Here is a 26,120-nt window from a genome sequence, read left to right as displayed (position 1 = left end):
CATCAGGCACAATCCGGAAAAAAACGGGTAAAACGGATCCGGTACCGCATCCGTTTTATCCCCATAGATTTGCATTGTTACCGGATTGTGCCTGATGGCTTTGCGTTGTATCCGTTTTTTTCCGGATGCGGCAAAATTAATTAAAGCGGCGGCAGGAGGCAACGTATCTTGCAACATTTTTTTGTCCGGCAAAAAAAAACGCATTGCGCCGGATCCGGCGCGTTTTACAATAGAAGCCTATAGACGCCGGATCCAGAGCAATGCGGCAAAAAACGGATTCGGCTGCCGGATCTGTTTTTGTAAACTGCGCATGCTGCAATGTTTTGAAAAAACGGATCCAGCAAAAAAATAAAAACAAAACAAAAAAACGGACAAAACGGATGCATCGGGCATAACGGATCCGTTAAAAAACGGATCCGGTGGATACGGTTTTTACATTTTTTTGACAGATCCGTTGGATCAGGAAAAAAAAGGATTGTGCCTGAATGCAGAAAACGGATGTGTGAAAGTAGCCTTACTCATAGGTCTACAAGTTTCGGAGGACGCAGCCTTCTTCAGGACAATTATTACAAAAAAATCAAACTCTTATTTAATCATGTCTACGAGTTTTGGAGGATGCAGCCTCCTTTTGTTGGACAATTATTGCAGAAAAAAAAACTCATCAGGTCTAAGCATTTCGGAGGATGCAGCCTCCTTCAGGACAATTACATAAAAATCAACCTTACTTGATTTTTCTGCAATAAATTTCCTGAAGAAGGAGGCTGCATCCTCCGAAATGTGTAGACCTGATTAAATAAGAGTAAGGTTGATTTTTTTGTAATATTTGTCCTGAAGAAGGAGGCTGCGTCCTCCGAAACAAGTAGACCTGATGAGTAAGGTTGATTTTTCTGCAATAAATGTCCTGAAGAAGGAGGGTTCATCCTCTGAAATGTGTAGACCTGGTTAAATAAGAGTAAGGTTGATTTTCTGTAATAATTGTCCTGAAGAAGGAGGCTGCATCCTCCGAAACGCATAGACCTGATTAAATAAAAGAGAAATTAATCAACTTCTGGATGTTTGATGTCAGCGCGGCATATCCCGGTTTCCTTCTTTCACATCTGTAATAAGATCAGTTTATTTTTAGGGGATCACCAGCTAAGTACCAAGGTTCCTTTCGACCAGTTCATTTTTAGGGGATCACCAGCTACCGTAATTACCAAGGTTCCTTAAGATCAGTTTATTTTTAGAGGATCACCCAATAAAAAACAAGGATTATCCAAACTGTATAAGTCTTGTGACAAGCTCGGCAAATATCCCGCGAACGCCTTACAGAATATGCTGTTTGCATTCAGCGCATTTGTTTTCTCAAAGCAAACACTACAAAGATACAGCATCATCCTCTGGCGTGTTCACAGGTTCGATGACCCCTATAACGTGCGGCGGGTGGGATATTGAACGGTGACATTGTGGACATGTTACAGTAATGATCCAAAGGTCCGATCACATTGGTCAGGTCAGCGTGCTCGGGTATCTCTTCATACCTGAACTTTCGCATACTGACCTCCTCTTTTGTCGCAGGTACATTAACTCGGAACCTGTTTTTCGTGCCCACCAGGCTACACTAATCTAATATTAATTAGGGAAACAAGACGGAATTTTGTCTCATAGGGAGCCGGCTATTCACATCCTGTTAAATTTGGTCTTAAATCCAGTTTTAAATCAGCTGCAGTATAAAGCATGGTGGAGAAGTAAAAAAAAAAGTAACATTACACAGATTCTTATAAGTCTATTAACTAATCTAATAAAGCAAAATATAAGTCAATGATCAGCCGCTAAGGTGCAAACTGTAAAGACCGCAACAGGAAATCCTCTATAACTAAAGAATTACAATTCCAGTAAATGCGGGGCCTCTAAAATATTCCCCTCCGTGGATTGAAAAGAAAGGGCTCTGGAGAAACACTAGTCAGATGGTGACCAGGTGTTAAAATGAACTCACAATGTCTTCAGGCAACTGGCGGATCGCATGGGGTCCTGCTGACGAGACCCCCCTGAGATCAGCAGCTGTCAGTGGGGGTCCCCCCATAAAATTATCAGGATGCCAGGAGGGAAAATGCGTAATACACAGATACCGGAGCTGCTTCAGCTGCCGCCGATCCCCCTCCCTGGGTAATAGACGGGATCAGCCCCTTTTACTACCACCTTTAACAATCATAATAGACTAAACTGTTATATTTCATACTATTTACATAGTATGAGCAGTTTGGATTTTTTTTTTTTTTTTTTTTTTTTTGGGGGGTGTGGAAGTTTTGTAATTTTTTCTTTAGTCGTTAAAATGTGAAAGAAAAAAAAAGGTTATCAAATTCTCAGTACAATAAAGCATTAAATTGGTTTCTCCATTGATGTTGGCTGTAGTTGGAATTTATTTTGTGTTTTCAAAACATTTTGTTTACAAAGGTTGGGCACGTTTCTTTTAAATGTAATCTGTCACCATTTTGACCTATCTAAACTATTAATATGGGCATGCAGGTTATAGAATGCTGAAAATAGTCATACCTGCCTGCCTCATATCAGATGCCTTGTTGTTGAAATATCATCTTTTATCACTTTATGTAAATGAGCTCTTCCAGGCTATGGGGTGGATGCTGCCTGGAAGATAACTCCGCCTCCAGACATTTTTTTTTAAATTAAAAGGAGCATTACCAGTGTGAGGCAAGTGACTGACAGAGAACAAAAGAAATGAAATTTTACTTTCTTCCAGGCTATGGGGTGGATACTGCCTGGAAGGTAACACCCTTTTTTTTTTTTTTTTTTTTTTTTAAATAAAAGGGGCGTTATCAATGTGCGACAAGTAACTGACACAGAACAGGAGAAAATAAATTTTACTTCCAGGCTATGGGGTTGATGCTGCCTGTAAGATAACTCCGCCTGCAGATTTTTTTTTCTTTTTTTAAATAAATCTGCAGGCGGAGTTATCTTACAGGCAGCATCAACCCCATAGCCTGGAAGTAAAATTTATTTTCTCCTGTTCTGTGTCAGTTACTTGTCGCACATTGATAACGCCCCTTTTTTTTTTAAAAAATCTGCAAAGGGAGTTATCAGTGTGAGACAAGTAGCTAACACAAAAAAGGAGAAATTAAATTTTACTTTCTTCCAGGCTATGGGGTGGATACTGCGTGGAAGGTAACTCCGTCTCCAGATTTTATTTATTTTTTTTAAATAAAAGGGGCGCTACCAGTGTGAGGCAAGTAACCGACAGAGAACAGGAGAAATGAAATTTGACTTTCTTCCAGGCTATGGGGTTGATGCTGCTTGGAAGATAACACCCCTTTTATTTAAAAAAAAAAAATTCTGCAGGCGGAGTTATCTTCCAGGCAGCATCAACCCCATAGCCTGGAAGACAGGAAAATGTATTTCCTCCTGTTCTGTGTCAGTTACTTGTCTCACATTGATAACACCCCTTTTATTTATAAAAAAATCTGCAAGCGGAGTTATCAGTGTGAGACAAGTAGCTAACACAGAACAGGAGAAATTAAATTTTACTTTCCTCCAGGCTATGGGGTGGATGCTGCCTGGAAGATAACTCCGCCTCCAGAGATTATTTTTTTTTTTTAAATCAAAAGGGGCGTTACCAGAGTGAGACAAGTAACTGACAGAACAGGAGAAATGAAATTAGACTTCTTGCCAACACATTTTTTTTTTGCAGATTCCTGAGGTCTGCTTCATTGCAAAAATATTGGAACCCTGTCTGCCTGTGAGCTGCAGGCTGAAGCTAAGACTCATCTGCAGCAGTGTCAGTTATAATCACACACAGCTATGGGGAGATAAGGTATGCACACCAGTGACTATGGAAGGGGAATACATGGAATAGCAGAAACTGCTGTGTGAATACTGACATGAAAAATTCAATAGCTATGTGTAAGAATGAAATGTGAAAAATGGAACCTGCATTACTGCCATGAATATATGAATAAAGAGAAATTTAGCTACTGAATTGATCAATGCAGAAGAGCCCCAACACTACGCCAAAGTATTTCTCTACGTTGGGGTCCCTAGCTTGTGTGTGTCCTCTCATGTAGTTAAAAAACTTACCGTGTATGGGAAGCTGAGACCCAGGCTATATATGCGTATAATGTGGATTGGCAATAGGTGTGTATGGGGAGGGTTCACAAACGAAAAACTACTAACATTAAGGAATAACGTTTGGAACTCCATTCTATGTCTGAACTGGGTGCAAAAAACCTAAAAAACATCACTTCCTTTTTTCACATTTCATTCTTACACATAGCTATTGAATTTTTCATGTCAGTATTCACACAGCAGTTTCTGCTATTCCATGTATTCCCCTTCCATAGTCACTGGTGTGCATACCTTATCTCCCCATAGTGATGTTTTTTAGGTTTTTTGCACCCAGTTCAGACATAGAATGGAGTTCCAAACGTTATTCCTTAATAATAATAATCACACACAGCGGCTGTCACACATCCCACTGGTAATGCCCCTTTTATTTAAAAAAAATCTCTGGAAGCGGAGTTATCTTTCAGGCAGCATCTGCCCCATAGCCTGGAAGAGCTCAATTACATAAAAACGATAAAAGATGATTTTTCAACAACATGTTATCTGAGATGAGGCATAAAGGTATGGATTTTTTTCAGTATCCTATAACCTGTACGTCCATATTAACAGTTTGAAAAGGTCAAAGTGGTGACAGATTCCCTTTAAATTTCAAGCAATATGGATGAAGAGGTTAAACTATTTTAGAACTTATTTATTTTTTTGTAAATCAGGCGTCATGCACTTGTCAAAACCATAAGCTAGGAGGGAACATGGATTCACTAAAGTTTTGAGCGAATGCATGGTGCCCCGAGCAGAGCCGAAATATGGATCCTGGTGCCCGCAATAATAAGGGTCTGATGGGACATGTAAAAATCAGAAAAAAAAAATGTATCTGCTTCTGTATGAAATCAAAGTCATACAATATACCGTAGTGCCCATAGTAGTCTAACAATGTACCGTTGTGACCATAGGGGTCTAACAATGTACCATAGTGCCCATAGGGGTCTAACAATGTACCGTAGTGCCCATAGGGGTCTAACAATGCACCGTAGTGCCCATAGGTGTCTAACAATGTACCGTAGTGCCCATAGGGGTCTAACAATGTACCGTAGTGCCCATAGGGGTCTAACAATGTACCGTTGTGACCATAGGGGTCTAACAATGTACCGTAGTGCCCATAGGGGTCTAACAATGTACCGTAGTGCCCATAGGGGTCTAACAATGTACCGTAGTGCCCATAGGGGTCTAACAATGTACCGTAGTGCCCATAGGGGTCTAACAATGTACCGTAGTGCCCATAGGGGTCTAACAATGTACCGTAGTGCCCACAGGAGTCCAACAATGTACCGTAGTGCCCACAGGAGTCCAACAATGTACCGTAGTGCCCACAGGAGTCCAACAATGTACCGTAGTGCCCATAGGGGTCTAACAATGTACCGTAGTGCCCATAGGAGTCTATGGCTGCTACCTTATACTCTTGTGCATAGATGTTACTGGGCAGTTCCCCAGTTATACTGGGGCACCTGCAGAAAAAACAGATGTGGTGTAAAGACCCACATGTGGCAATATCAGGAGACCTAATAGCTCCGCCATGAATCGAGCCCCCATTGAAAAGTCACATGAACTCCCGCAGCTTCTAGTTTGATCGTTTAGAGGTTAACGTGGCACATGACCTGGATTGTTTCATTATCATCATCATCATCATCATCATCATCATCATCATCTGACCATCCCATTAACTAACTATAGGGTTGGTGCGATATATTATGTAATGACCTTTCTACAAAGAAACATAATGTGTTTCTCCGTTACAAAGCATATAAATAAACTGGATAAACTGGTCGGACCTGACCGGTAAAGAAATTTACGTCACTTCGTTTCTCCTTCCAGCCACCATCAAGGACGCTGTATCTCTGCGTAAAGCCACGGGGTAGAGAGACACTAAATCACGCAGGTTCTGCTCCAACTGTGTCATTTCTAAGCGTCTTCTTAAAAGAGATTTAATTACAATCTTCCTTAATTTCCCGCCGCAGATATCATCATCTCTTTTCCCATCTAACGGCATTTCATTAGCGTGGAGCGCCCGCAGCGAGATACTGTCGTTCAGGGTTTGCAATAGTCATGGAGCTGGTATATGGTTTGCCATAGAGGGGGGCTCATAACAAACCACCCCACCACTTCTGCATATTATCAAGAACGCTGATACAAGTTGTTGCTCCGCAGCATGTGCCGGTAGACGCTCCTCTACATTGCATGTCGTCAATAGCTAAAGTTGCTGCTCCGCAGCACGTGCCGGTAGGCGCTCCTCTACATTGTCAGTTGTTGCTCCGCAGCACGTGCCGGTAGATGCTCCTCTACATTGCATGCCATCAATAGCTAAGTTGTTGCACCATAGCACGTGTTGCTAGATGCTCCTCTACATTGCATGTCGTCAATAGCTAAAGTTGTTGCTCCGCAGCACGTGCCGGTAGGCGCTCCTCTACATTGTCAGTTGTTGCTCCGCAGCACGTGCCGGTAGATGCTCCTCTACATTGCATGTCATCAATAGCTAAGTTGTTGCACTGCAGCACGTGTCGCTAGATGCTCCTCTACATTGCACGTCGTCAATAGCCAAGTTGTTGCTCCACAGCACGCCAGTAGAAGTTCCTCTTCACTGCATATCGTCAATAGCCAAGTTATTGCTCCGCAGCATGTGACGGTAGATGCTCCTCTACATTGCATATCGTCAATAGCCAAGTTGATGCTCCGCAGCACTTGCCGGTAGATGCTCCTCTACATTGCATATCGTCAATAGCCAAGTTGATGCTCCGCAGCATGTGACGGTAGATGCTCCTCTACATTGCATATCGTCAATAGCCAAGTTATTGCTCCGCAGCACTTGCCGGTAGATGCTCCTCTACATTGCATGTCGTCAATAGCCAAGTTGTTGGTCCACAGCCCGCCAGTAGACGTTCCTCTACACTGCATGTTGTCAATAGCTAAGTTGTTGCACCACAGCACGTGCCGCTAGTTGCTCCTCTACATTGTATGTCGTCAATAGCTAAGTTGTTACTCCACAGCACACTAGTAGACGTTCCTCTACACTGCATGTCATCAATAGCTAAGTTGTTGCTCCGCAGCACGTGTCGCTAGATGTTCCTCTACATTGTATGTCGCCAAGAGCTAAGTTGTTGCTCCGCAGCACATGCCGGTAAACACTCCTCTACATTGCATGTCGTCAATAGCTAAAGTTGTTGCTCCGCAGCACGTGCCGGTAGACGCTCCTCTACATTGCATGTCATCAATAGCTAAGTTGTTGCACCACAGCATGTGTCGCTAGATGCTCCTCTACACTGCATGTTGTCAATAGCTAAGTTGTTGCACTGCAGCACGTGTCGCTAGATGCTCCTCCACATTGCATGTCATCAATAGCCAAGTTGTTGCTCCACAGCACGCCAGTAGAAGTTCCTCTTCACTGTATATCGTCAATAGCTAAGTTATTGCTCCACAGCATGTGACGGTAGACGCTCCTCTACATTGCATATCGTCAATAGCCAAGTTATTGCTCCGCAGAATGTGACGGTAGATGCTCCTCTACATTGCATGTCGTCAATAGCCAAGTTGTTGGTCCACAGCACACCAGTAGACGTTCCTCTACACTGCATGTCGTCAATAGCTAAGTTGCTGCTCCGCAGCACGTGTCGCTAGATGTTCCTCTACATTGTATGTCGTCAATAGCTAAGTTGTTGCTCCGCAGCACGCCAGTAGATGCTCCTCTACACTGCATGTCGTCAATAGCCAAGTTGTTGCACCACAGCACGTGCCACTAGATGCTCCTCTACATTGTATGTCGTCAATAGCTAAGTTGTTGCTCCACAGCACGTGTTGCTAGATGCTCCTCTACACTGCATGTCGTCAATAGCTAAGTAAATATGTTCCTTCTTAGAGTACTGAAGCGCAATTGAATCAATATGAAATTTAAATAAGATCCTTATTACATATGCAGAGGTGTACCAACAATCTTAAAGGGGTCATGTGGGTAAGTAAATGCATCATCCCCCTGTCTGTGATTGAAAGCCTCAGACACGCTGCCACTTAGTGTGAGGCTTGTGTGACTGCAAGCAATCACAGACGCCGGAGGGCGGGGGAAGCAGTGAATATGTATGAGCCTAATGAGCGGCAGAAGAATGAGAGGCCGCGGGAGCAGAGCGACAGCCGCCCCGGTGACTCGTGAGTATGAAGCACTTGTTCCTTCCCCCTTTGCGCTGGATTCTGGTCCCCATAGACTTTATATGGGGACTGGCATCTGGCCTTATACCAGGGATCAATCCCCTGCCGACCCCAAATCGGCGGGGGATTGATCTGCCGATCCTCCGACACGCAGGGACAAAGCGCAAAAAGAATTGACATTCTGCATCTTTGTGGTCACCACAACGTGGTGTGCACCAAAAATGAAATCTCATAGACTTTGCTGGGAAAGGAAATGCATGCAGTTTTGAGACCAAAACTGAACCCGAAAAAAAACCCGCAGCGTGCGCACAAGGCCTAACAGCCCATCAGCTGTGTGAGCAGGACTAAGGCAGGACGAGCATTTATCGCCTGAATCTAAATAATGAATCTTAAACATTTAGAGACAGCAAGCAGAGATCTTGGAAACGCTGAAGAACTAGGAAATGTTCAATATAAAATAACTACGCTTTGTTTACAAAACTGAACAATCCCTTTAAATCTTCAATATATACTATTGTTATAAATATGAGCAAACAGAAGCATCTCCGAGGGAAGCCAATAAGGAAGCACGAGCACCTTTAAGTCCAAGGATGATGCCAAGATGCTGCAAATAAAACCCTTAAAGGGTCTCAGTAGTAAAGGAAAGAAAGAATTGTGTCTCTTTAATTGTCACTTACCTCGGCTGACCTTTCGGCTTCCAATATTTGCAGTATATCTGCTGTCCGTCTGTATTGGTGTAATGCTGCAGATCTTTGGACGTGGCATCCTCCGGACTGAGCCCGGGGGCACCGTCTTCAGGCATCATTGGGGTACTTAAAAACAAACAAACAAAAAGTATATAAGTCCTCTAAAGAGTTAATATTTGGGGAGTATCAATATTTACACCAATTAGTTGGAAGCTCCGACACTCCCATGCATCACAAGAACAGTCCATTGGTTTCAATTGGCTGCCTGCAATGCTGCATTTCTCCTTCGGGGGCGCTATAGAGAAATCAAATACTTGCTGCAGGGTTTTCGTACAGAATGCAACTGATGGCCGGGAGGTTCAGCTATTGTTATGTTATCATCATTGAACCCCTCTATCAAAAATAGGATTGTCAGAAATGGACAATCCCTTTAAGTGCATAGTAACGGCAATCCCTTTAACTGCATAGTAATGGCTGCCATTAGTTTTAGCATATATTACCCTTGCAAGTGAACAATATAACACAGAAATAGCCAAGTAAAAGAATTCCTAAAGGAATTTACAGGTAAATGATCACCTGTCCATATATAGTGCATAGAAGACAATGCCATCTCTTAAAGGCACAGACACACTGAATTATATATAGCATCCACTATGCGGACAGGGTTAAATATTTCTTGTTCTGTTCTGCGGTCACACATCATAATAGGCTATTAGTATTCTCCGTCAATCATTTAGGTCAAGAGTTCCTGCATTTGACCAGATATTGCTATGAACGACACTTTAGCGAGTTGACCGCATTCTTTCATTATGAAAACAGCAGGCGGCTTATAAGCCGTACAAAGACCTGGGCGGCAAATAATTTATTTGGAGGCAACAAAATGCTCCAAACTGGAAGGAAAAGGGTTAAAAGGCTTGGGGATCACAGACACCTGCACAGGATGCAGCCGCCCCTTTAAGGAATGCAAAGTATAACGGAGAACGCAACAATATCCCCATTCATACAGTCAGGAGGGTGCTTAGGCGTGTATATATACTTCCAATGCAAATCTAGCCATAGTATATAGCAATGTGATCGGAGGCGTGTATATATTTGCACACGCCTATGCAAAGAGACGGCTCCGAGGCGGAAACAGTTAATAAAATGACATCATAGCAGAGCACGATGGAAGACTACACAGCACAAGTAACCTGCGGGTGCCGCATGGCAGCTGGAGGACTACAACTCCCAGCAGGCACAATCAGTAGAAGATGGTGTCAGATCACACGTCCTCTATTATTAGGAGTTGGTCAATGGTGCTGCTTTGTATATACAGTCTTTTCAGAGAATATAGGTGTTGTGCACACAGTTGGCATCAAACAGGGCACCAGGGATAAACAGCAACTGCTGCCACACTGTGGATAAAAGGGGCACGAGACACAGACGTCTGGGCACATGCCAGGACAACAGGTAGGGAGAATATAGATGACGGTGCATTGGCATTATCGGCTTCTACAATGGAAATGCCATGTATCAGGGTAAAGGAGCATTATCAGAAGTGTTATGGAAGGAACAGTGTATAAACTGCACCTCATACCCAAATGATCAAAGGAAACCTCGTTCTCTGCAACACGGACCTCACTCAATAATCAATGCCACGAGCTGCCAGGAGATCAATATTAAAAACACAAACTCTGCCCTATCTGCTACACATCAATACCACACAGCATTATCCACCGGGCGATCATGTGAAGAATATCTGGAATGCAAGGGACGAATGTGTGAATGTGCTCAGAGGTACAGGCTGCTATTACACAGGTCACTCCTGCAAGGGAGCGTCAGCTCTGCAGCCAAGAGATGGCACAACCCTACAGATCATCATAGCCAAATCATGGAAAGGGAGAGTCAGCTCTGCAGCCAAGAGATGGGACAAGCCTATAGATCATTAAATCCAAAATCATGGAAAGGGAGGGTCAGCTCTGCAGCCAAGAGATGGATCAAACCTGTCATAATAGCCAAAAATCAAAGAAAGAGAGAGTCAGCTCTGCAGCCAAGAGATGGAACAACCCTACAGATCATCATAGCCAAATCATGGAAAGGGAGAGTCAGCTCTGCAGCCAAGAGATGGCACAAACCTACATATAATCATATCAAAGATCATGGAAAGGGAGAGTCAGCTCTGCAGCCAAGAGATGGAAAAGACCTACAGATTATCATATCCAAAATCATGGAAAGGGAGAGTCAGCTCTGCAGCCAAGAGATGGCACAAATATACAGATCATCATAGCCAAAATCATGGAAAGGGAGAGTCAGCTCTGCAGCCAAGAGATGGAACAAATCTACAGATTATCATAGCCAAAATAATGGAAAGGGAGAGTCAGCTCTGCAGCCAAGAGATGGAAAAAATCTACAGATTATCATAGCCAAAATAATGGAAAGGGAGCGTCAGCTCTGCAGCCAAGAGATGGAACAAATCTACAGATTATCATAGCCAAAATCATGGAAAGGGAGAGTCAGCTCTGCAGCCAAGAGATGGCACAAATATACAGATCATCATAGCCAAAATCATGGAAAGGGAGAGTCAGCTCTGCAGCCAAGAGATGGAACAAATCTACAGATTATCATAGCCAAAATCATGGAAAGGGAGAGTCAGCTCTGCAGCCAAGAGATGGAACAAATCTACAGATTATCATAGGAAAAATAATGGAAAGGGAGCGTCAGCTCTGCAGCCAAGAGATGGAACAAATCTACAGATTATCATAGCCAAAATCATGGAAAGGGAGCGTCAGCTCTGCAGCCAAGAGATGGAACAAATCTACAGATTATCATAGCCAAAATCATGGAAAGGGAGCGTCAGCTCTGCAGCCAAGAGATGGAACAAATCTACAGATTATCATAGCCAAAATAATGGAAAGGGAGAGTCAGCTCTGCAGCCAAGAGATAGCACAAACCTACATATAATCATAGCAAAGATCATGGAAAGGGAGCGTCAGCTCTGCAGCCAAGACATGGCACAAAGCCACAAATCATTAAATCCAAAAACGTGGAAAAGGAGAATCAGCTCTGCAGCCAAGAGATGGCACAAACTGATACAATATCATACCCATAAATACAGGAATGGAATGGGAGCGTCAGCTCTGCAGCCAAGAGGTGCAACAAACCTACAGATCATCATAGCCAAAATCATGGAAATGGAGCGTCAGTTCTGCAGCCAAGACATGGCACAAACCTACAAATCATTAAATCCAAAAACATGGAAAGGGAGAGTCAGCTCTGCAGCCAAGAGATGCCATTAACCTATCATAGCCAAGAGATGGCACAAACCTACAGATTATCATAGCCAAAATCATGGAAAGGGAGAGTCAGCTCTGCAGCCAAGAGATGGCACAAGTATACAGATCATCATAGCCAAAATCATGGAAAGGGAGCGACAGCTCTGCAGCCAAGAGATGAAACAAGCCTACAGATCATCATAGCCAAAATCAAAGAAAGGGATAGTCAGCTCTGCAGCCAAGAGATGGCACAGTGCGATACAATGTCATACCCATAAATACAGGCATGGAAGGAGAGTGTCAGCTCTGTAACCAAGAGTTAGCACAAACATATACACTATCATACTCATTAATATGGGCAAAATCATAGAAGACAAGAGGTGGCCCAATCCTATGGATATAGGCACAGATAAGGGAAAGAAAGCGTCAGCTCTGAAGACAAGAAATGGCACAAATCTATACCCTATTGTACACCCATCAATATAGTTACAAAAGTGGACGGCAGAGTCCGTCCTGCAGCCAACAGATGGCACAAAGGACAGGAGTCAGCACCATATCCAAGAGATGGCACAATCCTATACACCAGCATACCTATCAATAAAGGTAATGGAAGAGTCAGCTCTGCAGACAAGAAAAGGAACCAGTGTCCCAACCATCAACATAACCCAAACCACCAAAAGAGAAGTGATCTCTACAGCCAAAACAATACTGGCAGAAACCCAGATAACAGCTGATGCCCTGATAACACCAGCCCATGCCCAGATAATGCCAGTTCCCACCTGCTAATTGCCCAGATAACGCCAGCCCATGCCCAGATAATGCCAGATCATGCCCAGATAACGCCACAACATAGCCAGATAACACCAGCCCATGCCCAGATAGCACCAGCTCATGCCCAGATAACGCCACAACATAGCCAGATAACACCAGCCCATGCCCAGATAGCACCAGCTCATGCCCAGATAACACCAGCCCATGCCCAGATAACACCAGCCCATGCCCAGATAGCACCAGCTCATGCCCAGATAACACCAGCCCATGCCCAGATAGCACCAGCCCATGCCCAGATAACACCAGCCCATGCCCAGATAACACCAGCTCATGCACAGATAACACCAGCCCATGCCCAGATAACGCCAGCCCATGCCCAGATAACGCCAGCCCATGCCCAGATAACGCCAGCCCATGCCCAGGTAATGCCAGCCCATGCCCAGATAACACCAGCTCATGCCCAGATAACGCCAGCTCATGCCCAGATAACGCCAGCACCAACATGGGATGCTCAGCTATGCAGCCACAATATCAGCACTAGTAATCTTATTAGTCAGTGCCCTCTTACACCCATCGATACAGGTATAGACTAACACCCCCTGCTGCCAGCCTCCGATCATGCCCATTAATTACAGTGCATGCTTATAATTACAACAGATGGCAGCCAGGATCCGGGCAATGATTGCCTTACCAGTGCCCTGTTATCAAAGCCACCAGTCTGCTGCCAAATCCAGGTCACTAGCAGCCCTGCCCAGCCCCCCTATAGCAGCCCTGCCCAGCCCCCCTAAAGGTGCTGGATCTGCCCAGGAGGGAGCCCTGCTGGGGAGATGGGCACTGAGAATTGGCATGCCCGGCAGTACCCATCAACAAAGGCACACGCAAGGCAGCCGGATCCAGGTCACTGGTATCTGCCAGGCACCAGCACTGAGGCTGCTGAGCACTCAGCCACTGCCCCTGACAGCAGCGGTGCAGCCCGGAGACGGGCACGGAGCACCCTCACTGCCACCCACAGAGCCGTACGGGGGCACTGCCTGTGATGCCCTGTGGGACGCGGCTCGGCACCTGCCCCATGCACACAGCCGCCGTCTTACCCAGCACCGCGCCAGCAGCGGTCGCGTCCTAGCCCCGGAGCACCATGCTGCGCTGCGGCCGCCGTGTGCCCGGCACCGTGTCTGCCCTCCTGTGACAGCGAGTGCAGCCTGCACGGAGGCTGAGGGGCGGGGGCGGGGCTATGCAGATGACGGGGCGGGGACACGAGCCTGTCACTCTACACACTGGACGGAGCACGTGCGGCGGGGAGAAGGCGGGGACTGAGAGAGGGCGTGGCCAGAAATACGCCACGCCCCCTCTTAAGGCACTAGGTTGTGACTATAGGAGGCTGACACATTGTACCGAAATCCAGACACATACAGACACATTGTACCGAAATCCAGACACATACAGACACATTGTACCGAAATCCAGACACATACAGACACATTGTACCGAAATCCAGACACATACAGACACATTGTACCGAAATCCAGACACATACAGACACATTGTACCGAAATACAGACACATACAGACACATTGTACCGAAATCCAGACACATACAGACACATTGTACCGAAATACAGACACATACAGACACATTGTACCGAAATACAGACATATACAGACACATTATACCGAAATACAGACATATACAGACACATTGTACCGAAATCCAGACACATACACATTGTACCGAAATACAGACACATACAGACACATTGTACCGAAATCCAGACACATACAGACACATTGTACCGAAATCCAAACACATACAGACACATTGTACCGAAATACAAACACATACAGACACATTGTACCGAAATACAAACACATACAGACACATTGTACCGAAATCCAGACATATACAGACACATTGTGCCGAAATACAGACACATACACATTGTACCGAAATCCAGACACATACACATTGTACCGAAATACAGACATATACAGATACATTGTACCGAAATACAGACACATTGTACCGAGATACAAACACGTACAGACACATTGTACCGAAATCCAGACACATACAGACACATTATACCGAAATACAGACACATACAGACACATTGTACCGAAATCCAGACAAGTACAGACACATTATACCGAAATACAGACACATACAGACACATTATACCGAAATACAGACACATACAGACACATTCATTGTACAGAAATCCAGACACATACAGACACATTGTACCGAAATCCAGACACATACAGACACATTGTACCGAAATCCAGACACGTACAGACACATTATACCGAAATCCAGACACATACAGACACATTATACCGAAATACAGACACATACAGACACATTCATTGTACAGAAATACAGACACGTACAGACACATTGTACCAAAATACAAACACATACACATTGTACCGAAATACAGACACATACACATTGTACCGAAATACAGACATATACAGACACATTGTACCGAAATACAAACACATACACATTGTACCGAAATACAGACACATACAGACACATTGTACCGAAATACAGACACATTGTACCGAAATCCAGACACACACAGACACATTGTATGGAGCGGCTGCAGTCCCACTTGCGGCCACTACACACTGGGTTGATGAGCTGGTAGAGTCAGGTTCTTATCCATCCAATATTAAATAATATAAAAGTCGTGGAAAAGCTTTTTTAAACTAGCCAACACGCGTCAATCAAATGAGCATGTGCGATCACTGTTATAGGCAGCGAGTGCAGCGTCGACAGCGAGTGCAGCAGGGGCTGCACATGCTCACTACAGCTCCATTCACACAGAGGATTTTAAGACCCCTTCTGATAATTAGTCAGGGTCCCGGCTTTCTGATCCTCAGTTATTTGTGATACATTTTATTTACTGGGCAACCCCTGTAAATCACACAATTCTCCATGGTCAGCGGTGGTAGGTCAAAGTGACATAACTAAAGACACATGACGGATATCAAGTATCTGCAATCAAGTAACAGCATGTCCTGATATCCTACGCCATCTTGATTTTAGGGTTATTGTGGGATTTTCCACCCCAGGGTAAACTTTTGGGCTACAACTTGCCAAATACTAAACAGTGTGCACTATACATACTGTTAGGATTCCGCTTTGAGCAGTCGTCACATTTCTGTACAGTCTGCGATTTTCATGCTTATGGTCACGGGCTAACCAAGTTCTCTTCTTAATATTCAATGGTCAATAAGATAATAAGTGCCTGATAGTGTGTGTGAAAATCAATGACTTATAGCTATGGGGCGACTTCTCGAACAGCAGAATCTAGGATTGTAGTAGAGCCGAATCCTAACAGTGTGCATAGTTGACACTGTAAGAAATTAGCAGGCTGCACTGCTTGCCTGAAAGTTTGCCCTTTGGGTGGAAAACCCCTTTAACATTTCCTTTCACCTATGGGATCTACATAGTTGGAATGTGTTTGTTAGAGGATAAAGTGTACAGGTGCGGGCACAACATTGCCAGGGGCAGGTGTTGCAATCGCACCCGGGCCCTGGAGCCTTGGGGGGCCCAAAGTTTTTTCGGCCTATATAAAAAGACCAATGCAATTAAAGACTTGCAATAATTGGGGGGGCCCAGCTTTTGCATGGGGGCCCATGAGCTTCAAGTTACGCCATTTACCATTGGTGCACCCTGTGCAGCTGCACTTGAGCCCAGGTGGTAAGGGGGCCACATCCAGCTCCAAAGCAGGAGGAATTGGGCATTATGCTGAGCTATCGGACAACAATGGGCCCATATATTGTTCTTGCACAGGGGCCTCTTCTGTCTGTGTCCGCTCCTCGCAGTGTATAATAGCCACCTGTCTCTGAATAACTGGATAGACCTGTCACTAGGGTGGAAGTCTACTGCTGGGCGTATACATGACTGCGACTATAAAGCATAATGGAGGTAAACAGGCTCAGCTTGTGACGTACTGGTTTTATTATATAGCTTTATGGCAGGCATCCTGACTCTCCTATGGGGACATACAACACCACCGCAGCCCTAATATAATTGCCTTAGTCTGTCTGTCTGTCTGTCTTGCTCCAAAATTGTGTCCTTACGGTGACACAAAGCTGATTGCCTGGCCGCTGGGCTCGCCATGGCCCCGCCCCCCCGCACGGATTGGCCGCTCGCCTCGGCTCCGCCCCCCCACAGATTGGTCGCTCGCCTCGGCCTGGCCCCGCCCTCCGCATGGATTGGCTGCTCGCCCCGGCCCTCTGCACGCATCGCCAGACATAACCTTGCGCTGCTGGGATCGTGACGGAGCCGGTGAACGCTGGTAACCATTATACACATCGGGTAACTAAGGTCCCTTAGTTACCCGATGTGTATCATAGTTACCAGCGTACACCGGCTCCCGGTACACATGTGCAGGGAGCCGGCATTATACTCCTCTCCCCCCAGGACTACTCCTCCTATTATAGTCCTCCTATTATACTCCTCTCTGAGTATAATAGGAGAACTATTATAGCATAGGGCAGGGGTGGGGAACCTTTTTACTGCCGGGGGCCATTTGGAATTTCCTACTAACCTTTGGGGGCCGCACAACATTATCAACCTGAAAAATAACCCTGCTATATTTGGTCAAACGATTAATTAACTCACCCCTATTGTGGTGGCCGGAGCTGCTTCTCTTTGGTGCGATTGTGATGTTCGGTGATATTGATCATCTTGTTTCTCACAGCTGCTTTTCCAGGTTTGTCTCTGTCTGGAGATGCTGGGGGCATACACATCACAGAAAGGGCCAGGGCGCATAAATTACAGGAGACACTGGGTGTACACATCACAGGAGGGGCTGGGGCATATACATCACAGGAGGGGCTGGGGCATATACATCACAGGAGGGGCTGGGGCATATACATCACAGGAGGGGCTGGGGCATATACATCACAGGAGGGGCTGGGGCATATACATCACAGGAGGGGCTGGGGCATATACATCAGTAGGGGGCATGGACAGCCCTGGCGGTGGCACAGACATGACTGGGGACACGCACAGCGCTGGGTGGCAGCACGCACTGCACTGGGTGGCAGCACAGACTGCACTGGGTGGCAGCACGCACTGCACTGGGTGGCAGCACGCACTGCACTGGGTGGCAGCACTAGGGAGACAGACAGGTCTGGGGGAACATAGACATCAACAGGAGAGCACGGACTGGGGAGCATAGAAAGCAGTGGGAGGGTACAGACAGCAGTAGCGAGTTAAGAGCACTGAGGGGTGGCACACAGCACTGGGGAGCATGGACAGCATAAGGGGGGCACAGGCAGCACTCACCGTGGCATGGACAGCACTGGTGGCAGCATGGACAGCATTAGGTGGTGCGGACAGCACTGGTGGGGGGGCATAGACATCACCCAGGGGGTACAAACAGCACTAGGGGGGGCACGGACAGCAGTGAGGGGTTACACCGCGCTGCGGGGGTACACAGCACTGGGGTGTACACAGCACTAGGGGGTACACACAGCACTAGGGGGTACACACAGCACCTGGGGGTACACAGCACTGGGGGGTACACACTGTACTAGGAGGTACACAGCATGAGGGGGTACACACAGCACGAGGGGGTACACACAGCACGAGGGGGTACACACAGCACGAGGGGGTACACAGCACTAGGGGGTACACAGCATGAGGGGGTACACACAGCATTAAGGGGTACACAGCATTAAGGGGTACTCACTGCACTAGGGGGTACACACTGCACTAGGGGGTACACACTGCACTAGGGGGTACATACAGCACGAGGGGGTACACACAGCATTGGGGGGTACATACAGCATTGGGGGGTACACACAGTACGAGGGGGTACACAGCACTGAGCGGGGGGGGGGGGGGCAGCGATGGGTTGAGTACTCGCAGTGAGGGGGAGGGAGAGTCACACACACACAGCAGGTCAAGGAGGCTGGTAAACCTGCTGCAGCTCTTCTGTGTGACTTTATCGCAGCGTGCTGATTACCCCGCCCACCAGAGCACACAGGCCGGGGATAAGCCTAGAATGTATGGGCTGCAGTCAGGTCCTGGAAGTCAGGATCTGGAGAGAGCCCGTACATTCTAGCATCTACCCACAGGGCATAAGGCAGTGGGATTTAAAGGGCCGGCAGCCGGGAAAAGCGCGGCTGCCACCAAAGTACAATGGTCCCCGGGAATGTGCCCGGGGGCCGCATAAAAAGTCGTCACGGGCCGTATACGGCCCGCGGGCCGGAGGTTCCCCACCCCTGGCATAGGGGATGGAGCACGATGGGGTGCACAGCATGGGGGATGGAGCACGATAGGGAGTGCGCAGCATGGGGGATGGAGCACGATGGGGGTGCGCAGCATCGGGGATGGAGCACGATGGGGAATGCGCAGCATAGAGGATGGAGCACGATGGGGTGCGCAGCATGGGGGATGTAGCACGATGGGGGGTGCGCAGCATGGGGGATGTAGCACGATGGGGGGTGCGCAGCATGGGGGATGGAGCACAATGGGGAATGCGCAGCATAGGGGATGGAGCACAATGGGGGGTGCACAGCATGGGGGATGGGGCACGATGGGGGGTGCACAGCATGGGGGATGGAGCACGATGGGAGGTGCACACCTCCCCCCAACACACACACACAACACACCACACACACACTGGGAACCACAAACACCGCCATACACAGACACCCACACACTCAGACAACGCCGCACACACACAACACCCAACACACAAACACCGCGGTATACATAAATATACGCACATACCGCACAACACACACATTGCACAAAACATACCTCCCCCAAAACACACCACACCCAACACCGCTCTCACCCCCCGCCACACCCAGACAACACCCAGAACATGTACAGCGCCCTACACAAACACTTGGTAACTACACACAACAACATCTATATATATATATATATATATATATATATATATAACAAAAATCATACATGAACTACACAATACGTAAATTCTAGAATACCTGATGAGTAGAATCGGGCCACCTTCTAGTCTATATATATATATATATATATATATATATAAAGCTGAATGTGTGTATGTATGTGTATGTATGTATGTGTGTATGTCCGGGATTGGCATCTGCACCATTGCAGCGACAGCCACAAAATTTTGCACACTCACATGTCTGGACCCCGAGAGCGTCATAGGCTATGTTTTGAGGGGAAATTTTAACCCCGCTCTTTACAGTTAATCACCAAAAAACCTGCCTCCATTAAAGCGAATGGAGCTGGGAGTCACAGTGCAGCCAGAACTACAGAAGAATGCGCAGCCACGCCCTTATATGGAATGCTGGCGTGTCACAATGCAGCCATGGAAACAGACAGGGAAAGAGGCAGACTCAGACAGGGAAAGAGGCAGACACAGACAGGGAAAGAGGCAGACACAAAGAGACAGACACAGACAAAGAAACAGACTGACAGGGGAAGAGACAGGGAAAGAGAGGGAAAGAGACAGCGAAAGAGAGGGAAAGAGACAGACAGAGAAAGTGACAGAGATAGATAGACAGACAGGGAAAGAGATTGAGACAGACGGAGAAAGAGAGAGACAGACAGGGAAAGAGATAAAGATAGAGAGAGAGATATATACAGAGGGGGAGACAGACAGAGAATGGGAGAGAAACAGAGAGACAGTTACTATCCCGGGCAGCACCGGGTGCTATGTTGTTGCTACCCCGTGCGTTCCAATTTACCAATCAATTTTGCCCCTATCTACATAATGGGGAAAAAGTGAAATGAAAAGTGTTGGGGGCAAATTGACAGCGGCCAGATGTGAACAAGGGGGACGTAAAGAATGAGAGCGATGGCACCAAAGAGTATATACCGTACAGCTGCTAAGGTGGGGCCCCGACATGGGATACTCACCACACTCGGGGATATGAACACACACACAATGCACCAGATACTACCACGTGCTTGAACACATATACCACCCTCAGCACACATCTCACCACACATACACCAACCTCGCCACATAATCGCCCTAAACACACACAAGTCTGGGATTATCCTTCACAAATAAAAATCTGATAAATAAGCAGCCAAACTACAAGAACAACAAATGTACCACATAGGAGATACGGCAGCTGTCAGTCACATGACCTGTCTATATGTGTATGTGTGAGCTAATATATACTGTCAGGGGGAGGGCTTTCTGTTGCCTGGAGATTTATCAGGCTGCCAATAGCAACCAATCACAGCTCAGCTTCGATTTTGCTACAGTTAATTAATCTGAGCTCTGATTGGTTAATATAGGCAACAATTAAAATAATTACATTTATATCCATTTGTTTTGTGGTTTTTGTGTGCAGAATACATTTTTGTTAATACATTCTATTTTGTTAACAGCAGTTATTAACCCGGGCGAAGCCGGGTAGTACAGCTAGTATATATATATATATATATATATATATATATATATATATACTGTATATATATTATTATTATTATTTTTCTATTTTTATTTTTTTTTTATTATTTTTTTTTTTTTTATATTTTTTTTCTTTTGCCTGGGCTGCAATACCAGCAGACTCAACCTGCGGCAAGTGTGGTGCAATTTCTGGAAAATTGTAATTTATTCTGTCAACTCCCAATTTGGAGACCCTACAGTATCCAAAAATTAGCACTACCTACACAATGTAGGGGACCTGCAATAAGCTGATAATTTGGGTTGTCGGGTGTCGGACCCATACCAGTCTCTTATCATTAACAACTTACCCCTTTAACTCTTCAGTGCCCTGATAAATTTAGATGATGAGCTTTGTGGGAGCTCTAGTGGCAACTTTTTCTTTTTTTCTTATCGCCACTTGTGTGATAGTGAAAGGGTTAATCGCCAGCGCAGTAATAATTATATTACAGGCATTGCCTATGACAGGAGACATGTCCTGTGCAGAGTGACCTCAGCTAATGCAGCTGTATCAGCGCGCAGCACCCTGACAGCTTCCTCTGCAGTTTGGGTGGAGGGTGTGTGCGATCAGGGAGGGTCCTGATAAGGTCCAGATGACGCTTTCCTTATGTGATAGATCAGGATTTTGGGCAGATTATATGCTCATTAGTGGCTCCGGAACTGTGATATAGCGCCATCAGACCGCTACAAGGCCATGCAAAGACAGGAATCCAAATTGGAACCACTTATCATTTAGCAGTGTATGGCAGTATTATTTATGGATTGAAATATCAGTATTATATGTTCTCTATATTTGGATACTATGCACTGTATTGTGTTATTAATTGTGCTGTAAATGGTAGAGTTATTTTGAAACAAGCATTTTTACCTTGGCACCATGTGGCGGTATTTTGTAAACTGTAAATAGTAAAAATATTCTGACAATTTATGGTGCCATTATATGGGCTATATACAGCAGTATTGTGATTCATGTGGTGGTATAATGTAGTCTGTGTATTACAGAATTACTTTGTCACTACATGGCAGTATTACATGAGCTATATACTGCAATTGGCACTATATGGCAGTAATTTATAGGTCGTATAGGACAACATTATTTTAGCACTAGGTGATGGTATGCAGGGGTATTTGGTGGGCTCTATATGGCAGAATTATCACTGCTTCATGTGGCAGTATTATATAGGTTGTTTCTAGCAGAATTGTTTTGGCCCTATATGATAGCAATATATGGTTGAATACTCTTGGCACCATATGGTGGTATTATGTGTGTTGTAATTAGAAGAATTATTTTGCAACTAATATGCATTATATGGACAGTATATGGTAGAATTATCAATTATCTTGGCATTATGTGGGCAGTATATGGTAGAAAAATATTAGCACCTTATGGCGGTATTATGTAGTTTGAATTTAGCAGTTATTTTGGCACTATATGATAGCAGTGTATGGTAGAATAATCTTGGCACCATATGGTGGCATTATGTGGGTTGTATTTAGCAGAGTTATTTTGGCACTATATTTTAGCATTATGTGAGCACTACATGGTAGAATTATCGTCACACTATATGATAGCATTATATGGACAGTATATGGTAGAATAATCTTAGCACCTTATGGTGGCATTAAGTGGGTTGTATTTAGCAGAGTTATTTTATCACTATACACTGTGTACAGAATTATTAGGCAAATGAGTATTGTGATCACATGACGCTTTTTCTACATGTCGTCCTACTCCAAGCTGTATAGGCTGAGAGCCAACTACCAATTAAGTAAATCAGGTGATGTGCCTCTCTGTAATGAGGAGGGGTGCGGTGTAATGACATCAACACCCTATATAAGGAGTGCTTAATTATTAGGCAACTTCCTTTCCTTTGGCAAAATGGGTCAGAAGAGAGATTTGACGGGCTCTGAAAAGTCCAGAATTGTGAGATGTCTTGCAGAGGGATGCAGCAGTCTTGAAATTGCCAAACTTTTGAAGCGTGATCACCGAACAATCAAGCGTTTCATGGCAAATAGCCAACAGGGTCGCAAGAAGCGTGTTGGGCAAAAAAGGTGCAAAATAACTGCCCATAAATTGAGGAAAATCAAGCGTGAAGCTGCCAAGATGCCATTTGCCACCAGTTTGGCCATATTTCAGAGCTGCAACGTTACTTGAGTATCAAAAAGCACAAGGTGTGCCATACTCAGGGACATGGCCAAGGTAAGGAAGGCTGAAAAACCACCATCTCTGACCAAGAAACAGAAGATAAAACGTCAAGACTGGGCCAAGAAATATCTTAAGACTGATTTTTCACAGGTTTTATGGACTGATGAAATGAGAGTGACTCTTGATGGGCAGATGGATGGGCCAGAGGCTGGATTAGTAAAGGGCAGAGAGCTCCACTCCGACTCAGAGGCCTGCAAGGTGGAGGTGGGTACTGGTATGGCCTGGGATCATCAAAGATCAACTTGTGGGACCTTTTCGGGTTGAGGATGGAGTGAAGCTCAACTCCCAGACCTACTGCCAGTTTCTGGAAGACTTCTTCTACAAGCAGTGGTACAGGAAGAAGTCGGTATCGTTCAAGAAAAACATGATTTTCATGCAGGACAATGCTCCATCACATGCATCCAACTACTCCTCAGCGTGGCTAGCCAGTAAAGGTCTAAAAGATGAAAAAATAAATGACATGGCCCCCTTGTTCACCTGATCTGAACCCCATAGAGAACCTGTGGTCCCTCATAAAATGTGAGATCTACAGGGAGAGAAAACAGTACACCTCTCGGAACAGTGTCTGGAGGCTGTGGTGGCTGCTGCACGCAATGTGGATCGTAAACAGATCAAGCAATGACAGACTCTATGGATGGTTGGCTGCTGAGTGTCATCAGAAAGAAAGGGGGCTATATTGGTCACTAATATTTTGGGGGTTTGTTTTTGCACGTCAGAAATGTTTATTTCTAAATTTTGTGCAGTTATATTGGTTTACCTGGTGAAAATAAACAAGTGAGTTGGAAAAATATTTGGTTATAATTAAGTTGCCTAATAATTCTGCACAGTAATAGTTACCTGCACAAACAGATATCCTCCTAAGATAGCCAAAGCTAAAAAAAAAAACACTCCAACTTCCAAAAATATTAAGCTTTGATATTTGAGTCTTTTGGGTTGATTGAGAACATAGTTGTTGATCAATAATAAAAAAAATCCTCTAAAATACAACTTGCCTAATAATTCTGCACACAGTGTATATTTTAGCATTATGTGAGCAGTATATGGTAGAATTATCTTGACATTATATGACAGCATTATATGGACAGTATATGGTAGAATAATCTTAACACCTTATGGTGTTATTATGTGGGTTGTATTTAGCAGAGTTATTTTGGCACTATATGATAGCATTGTGTGAGCAGTATAGGATAGAATTATCTTGGCACTGTATGGCAGGATTATGTAAGCAATATATAGTAGAATAATCTTAGCACTACATTGCATTAGGTGGGTTGTATTTAGCAGAGCTATTTCAACACTATATGATAGCATTATGTGAGCAGTATGTGATGGAATTATCTTGGCACTATATGACAAGATTATGTGGTCAGTATATGTTGAATAATCTTAGCACCATATTGCGGTAGTATGTGGATTGTATTCAGCAGGATTATTTTGTCACTCTATGATATTTTATGGGCAGCAAATGGTAGAATTATTGCAGCACTATATGGCAGCATTATTTGGACAGTATTTAGTAGAAAAAGGTTAGCACCATATTGTGGTATTATGTAGATTGTATTCAGCAGGATTATTTTGTCACTCTATGATATTATATGGGCAGCAAATGGTAGAATTATCTCAGCACTATATGGCAGCTTTATGTGGACAGTATATAGTAGAATAAGGTTAGCTCCATATTGTGGTATTATGTGGATTGTATGAACCAAAATTATCTCGGCACTATATGATAGCATTATGTGGCCAGTATATAGTAGCATAAGCTTAGCACCATATTGCGGTATTACGTGTGTTGTATTTAGCAGAGTTAGTTCACCACTATATTATATTATTATAGGTGCAGCATATGGTAGAGTTATCTCGGCACTATATGATAGCATTATGTGGCCAGTATATAGTAGCATAATCTTAGCACCATATTGCGGTATTACGTGGGTTGTATTTAGCAGAGTTAGTTCACCAATATATTATATTATTATAGGTGCAGCATATGGTAGAGTTATCTCGGCACTATATGACAGCATTATGTGGACGGTATATAGTAGCATAAGCTTCGCACCATATTGCGGTATTACGTGGGTTGTATTTAGCAGCGTTATTTCGCCACTATACAGTATTATATATTATTATAGGTGCAGCAGATGGTAGAATTATCTTGGCACTATATGGCGATCATTGGTCTGATGGAGTTCTCCATTTGACAACCAAACATAAGTGCTGTATCACTGATATACCAGCATCCGGTCCCTGATACAGGAGGGGCCATCCGTCATGGCAGAATATGGCAGCCCTTGTATTCTGGAGTAACAAGCATCACATTCTACATGATGATACAAGATATATTTGGTAACATGAAACTAGTTTTGCAATGGAGATAATCCAATTTGTATACTACATTAATTGTATAAACTGTCAAAGCACATAATATTTACTAACAATACACTGCACATCCGCCCGGGAATTAACCCTTCCCTGGAAATCCCTGACCTAGAAGTGCTGGAGCTTTCATCAGTCAGCTAATGAACAGATAGGGCAGCTCTCC

At 44.8% G+C, this 26,120-nt stretch overlaps 1 protein-coding gene across 2 annotated transcripts in view; it reads right to left on the bottom strand.

Annotated features, from left to right (window-relative positions):
- The window catches only part of MGLL (monoglyceride lipase), a 125,678-nt gene that overhangs the window by 53,306 nt on the left and 46,252 nt on the right, over nucleotides 1–26,120 (bottom strand). The window contains exons 1-2 of one of the 2 annotated variants that reach the window (XM_075321513.1): nucleotides 14,041–14,124; nucleotides 8,919–9,053 (exon numbers count right to left, since the gene is read on the bottom strand). In XM_075321513.1, the coding sequence (XP_075177628.1) occupies nucleotides 8,919–9,046 (128 nt within the window). In that variant the 5' untranslated portion in view covers nucleotides 9,047–9,053; nucleotides 14,041–14,124. Of the gene's footprint in view, nucleotides 1–8,918; nucleotides 9,054–14,040; nucleotides 14,125–26,120 lie in introns of those variants that run through there. The other variant, XM_075321514.1, reaches the window with a different exon arrangement.

Source organism: Anomaloglossus baeobatrachus, chromosome 8, assembly GCF_048569485.1.
Source record: "Anomaloglossus baeobatrachus isolate aAnoBae1 chromosome 8, aAnoBae1.hap1, whole genome shotgun sequence".
NCBI lineage: Eukaryota > Metazoa > Chordata > Amphibia > Anura > Aromobatidae > Anomaloglossus > Anomaloglossus baeobatrachus.
This window is presented reverse-complemented; position numbering and strand designations above follow the sequence as displayed.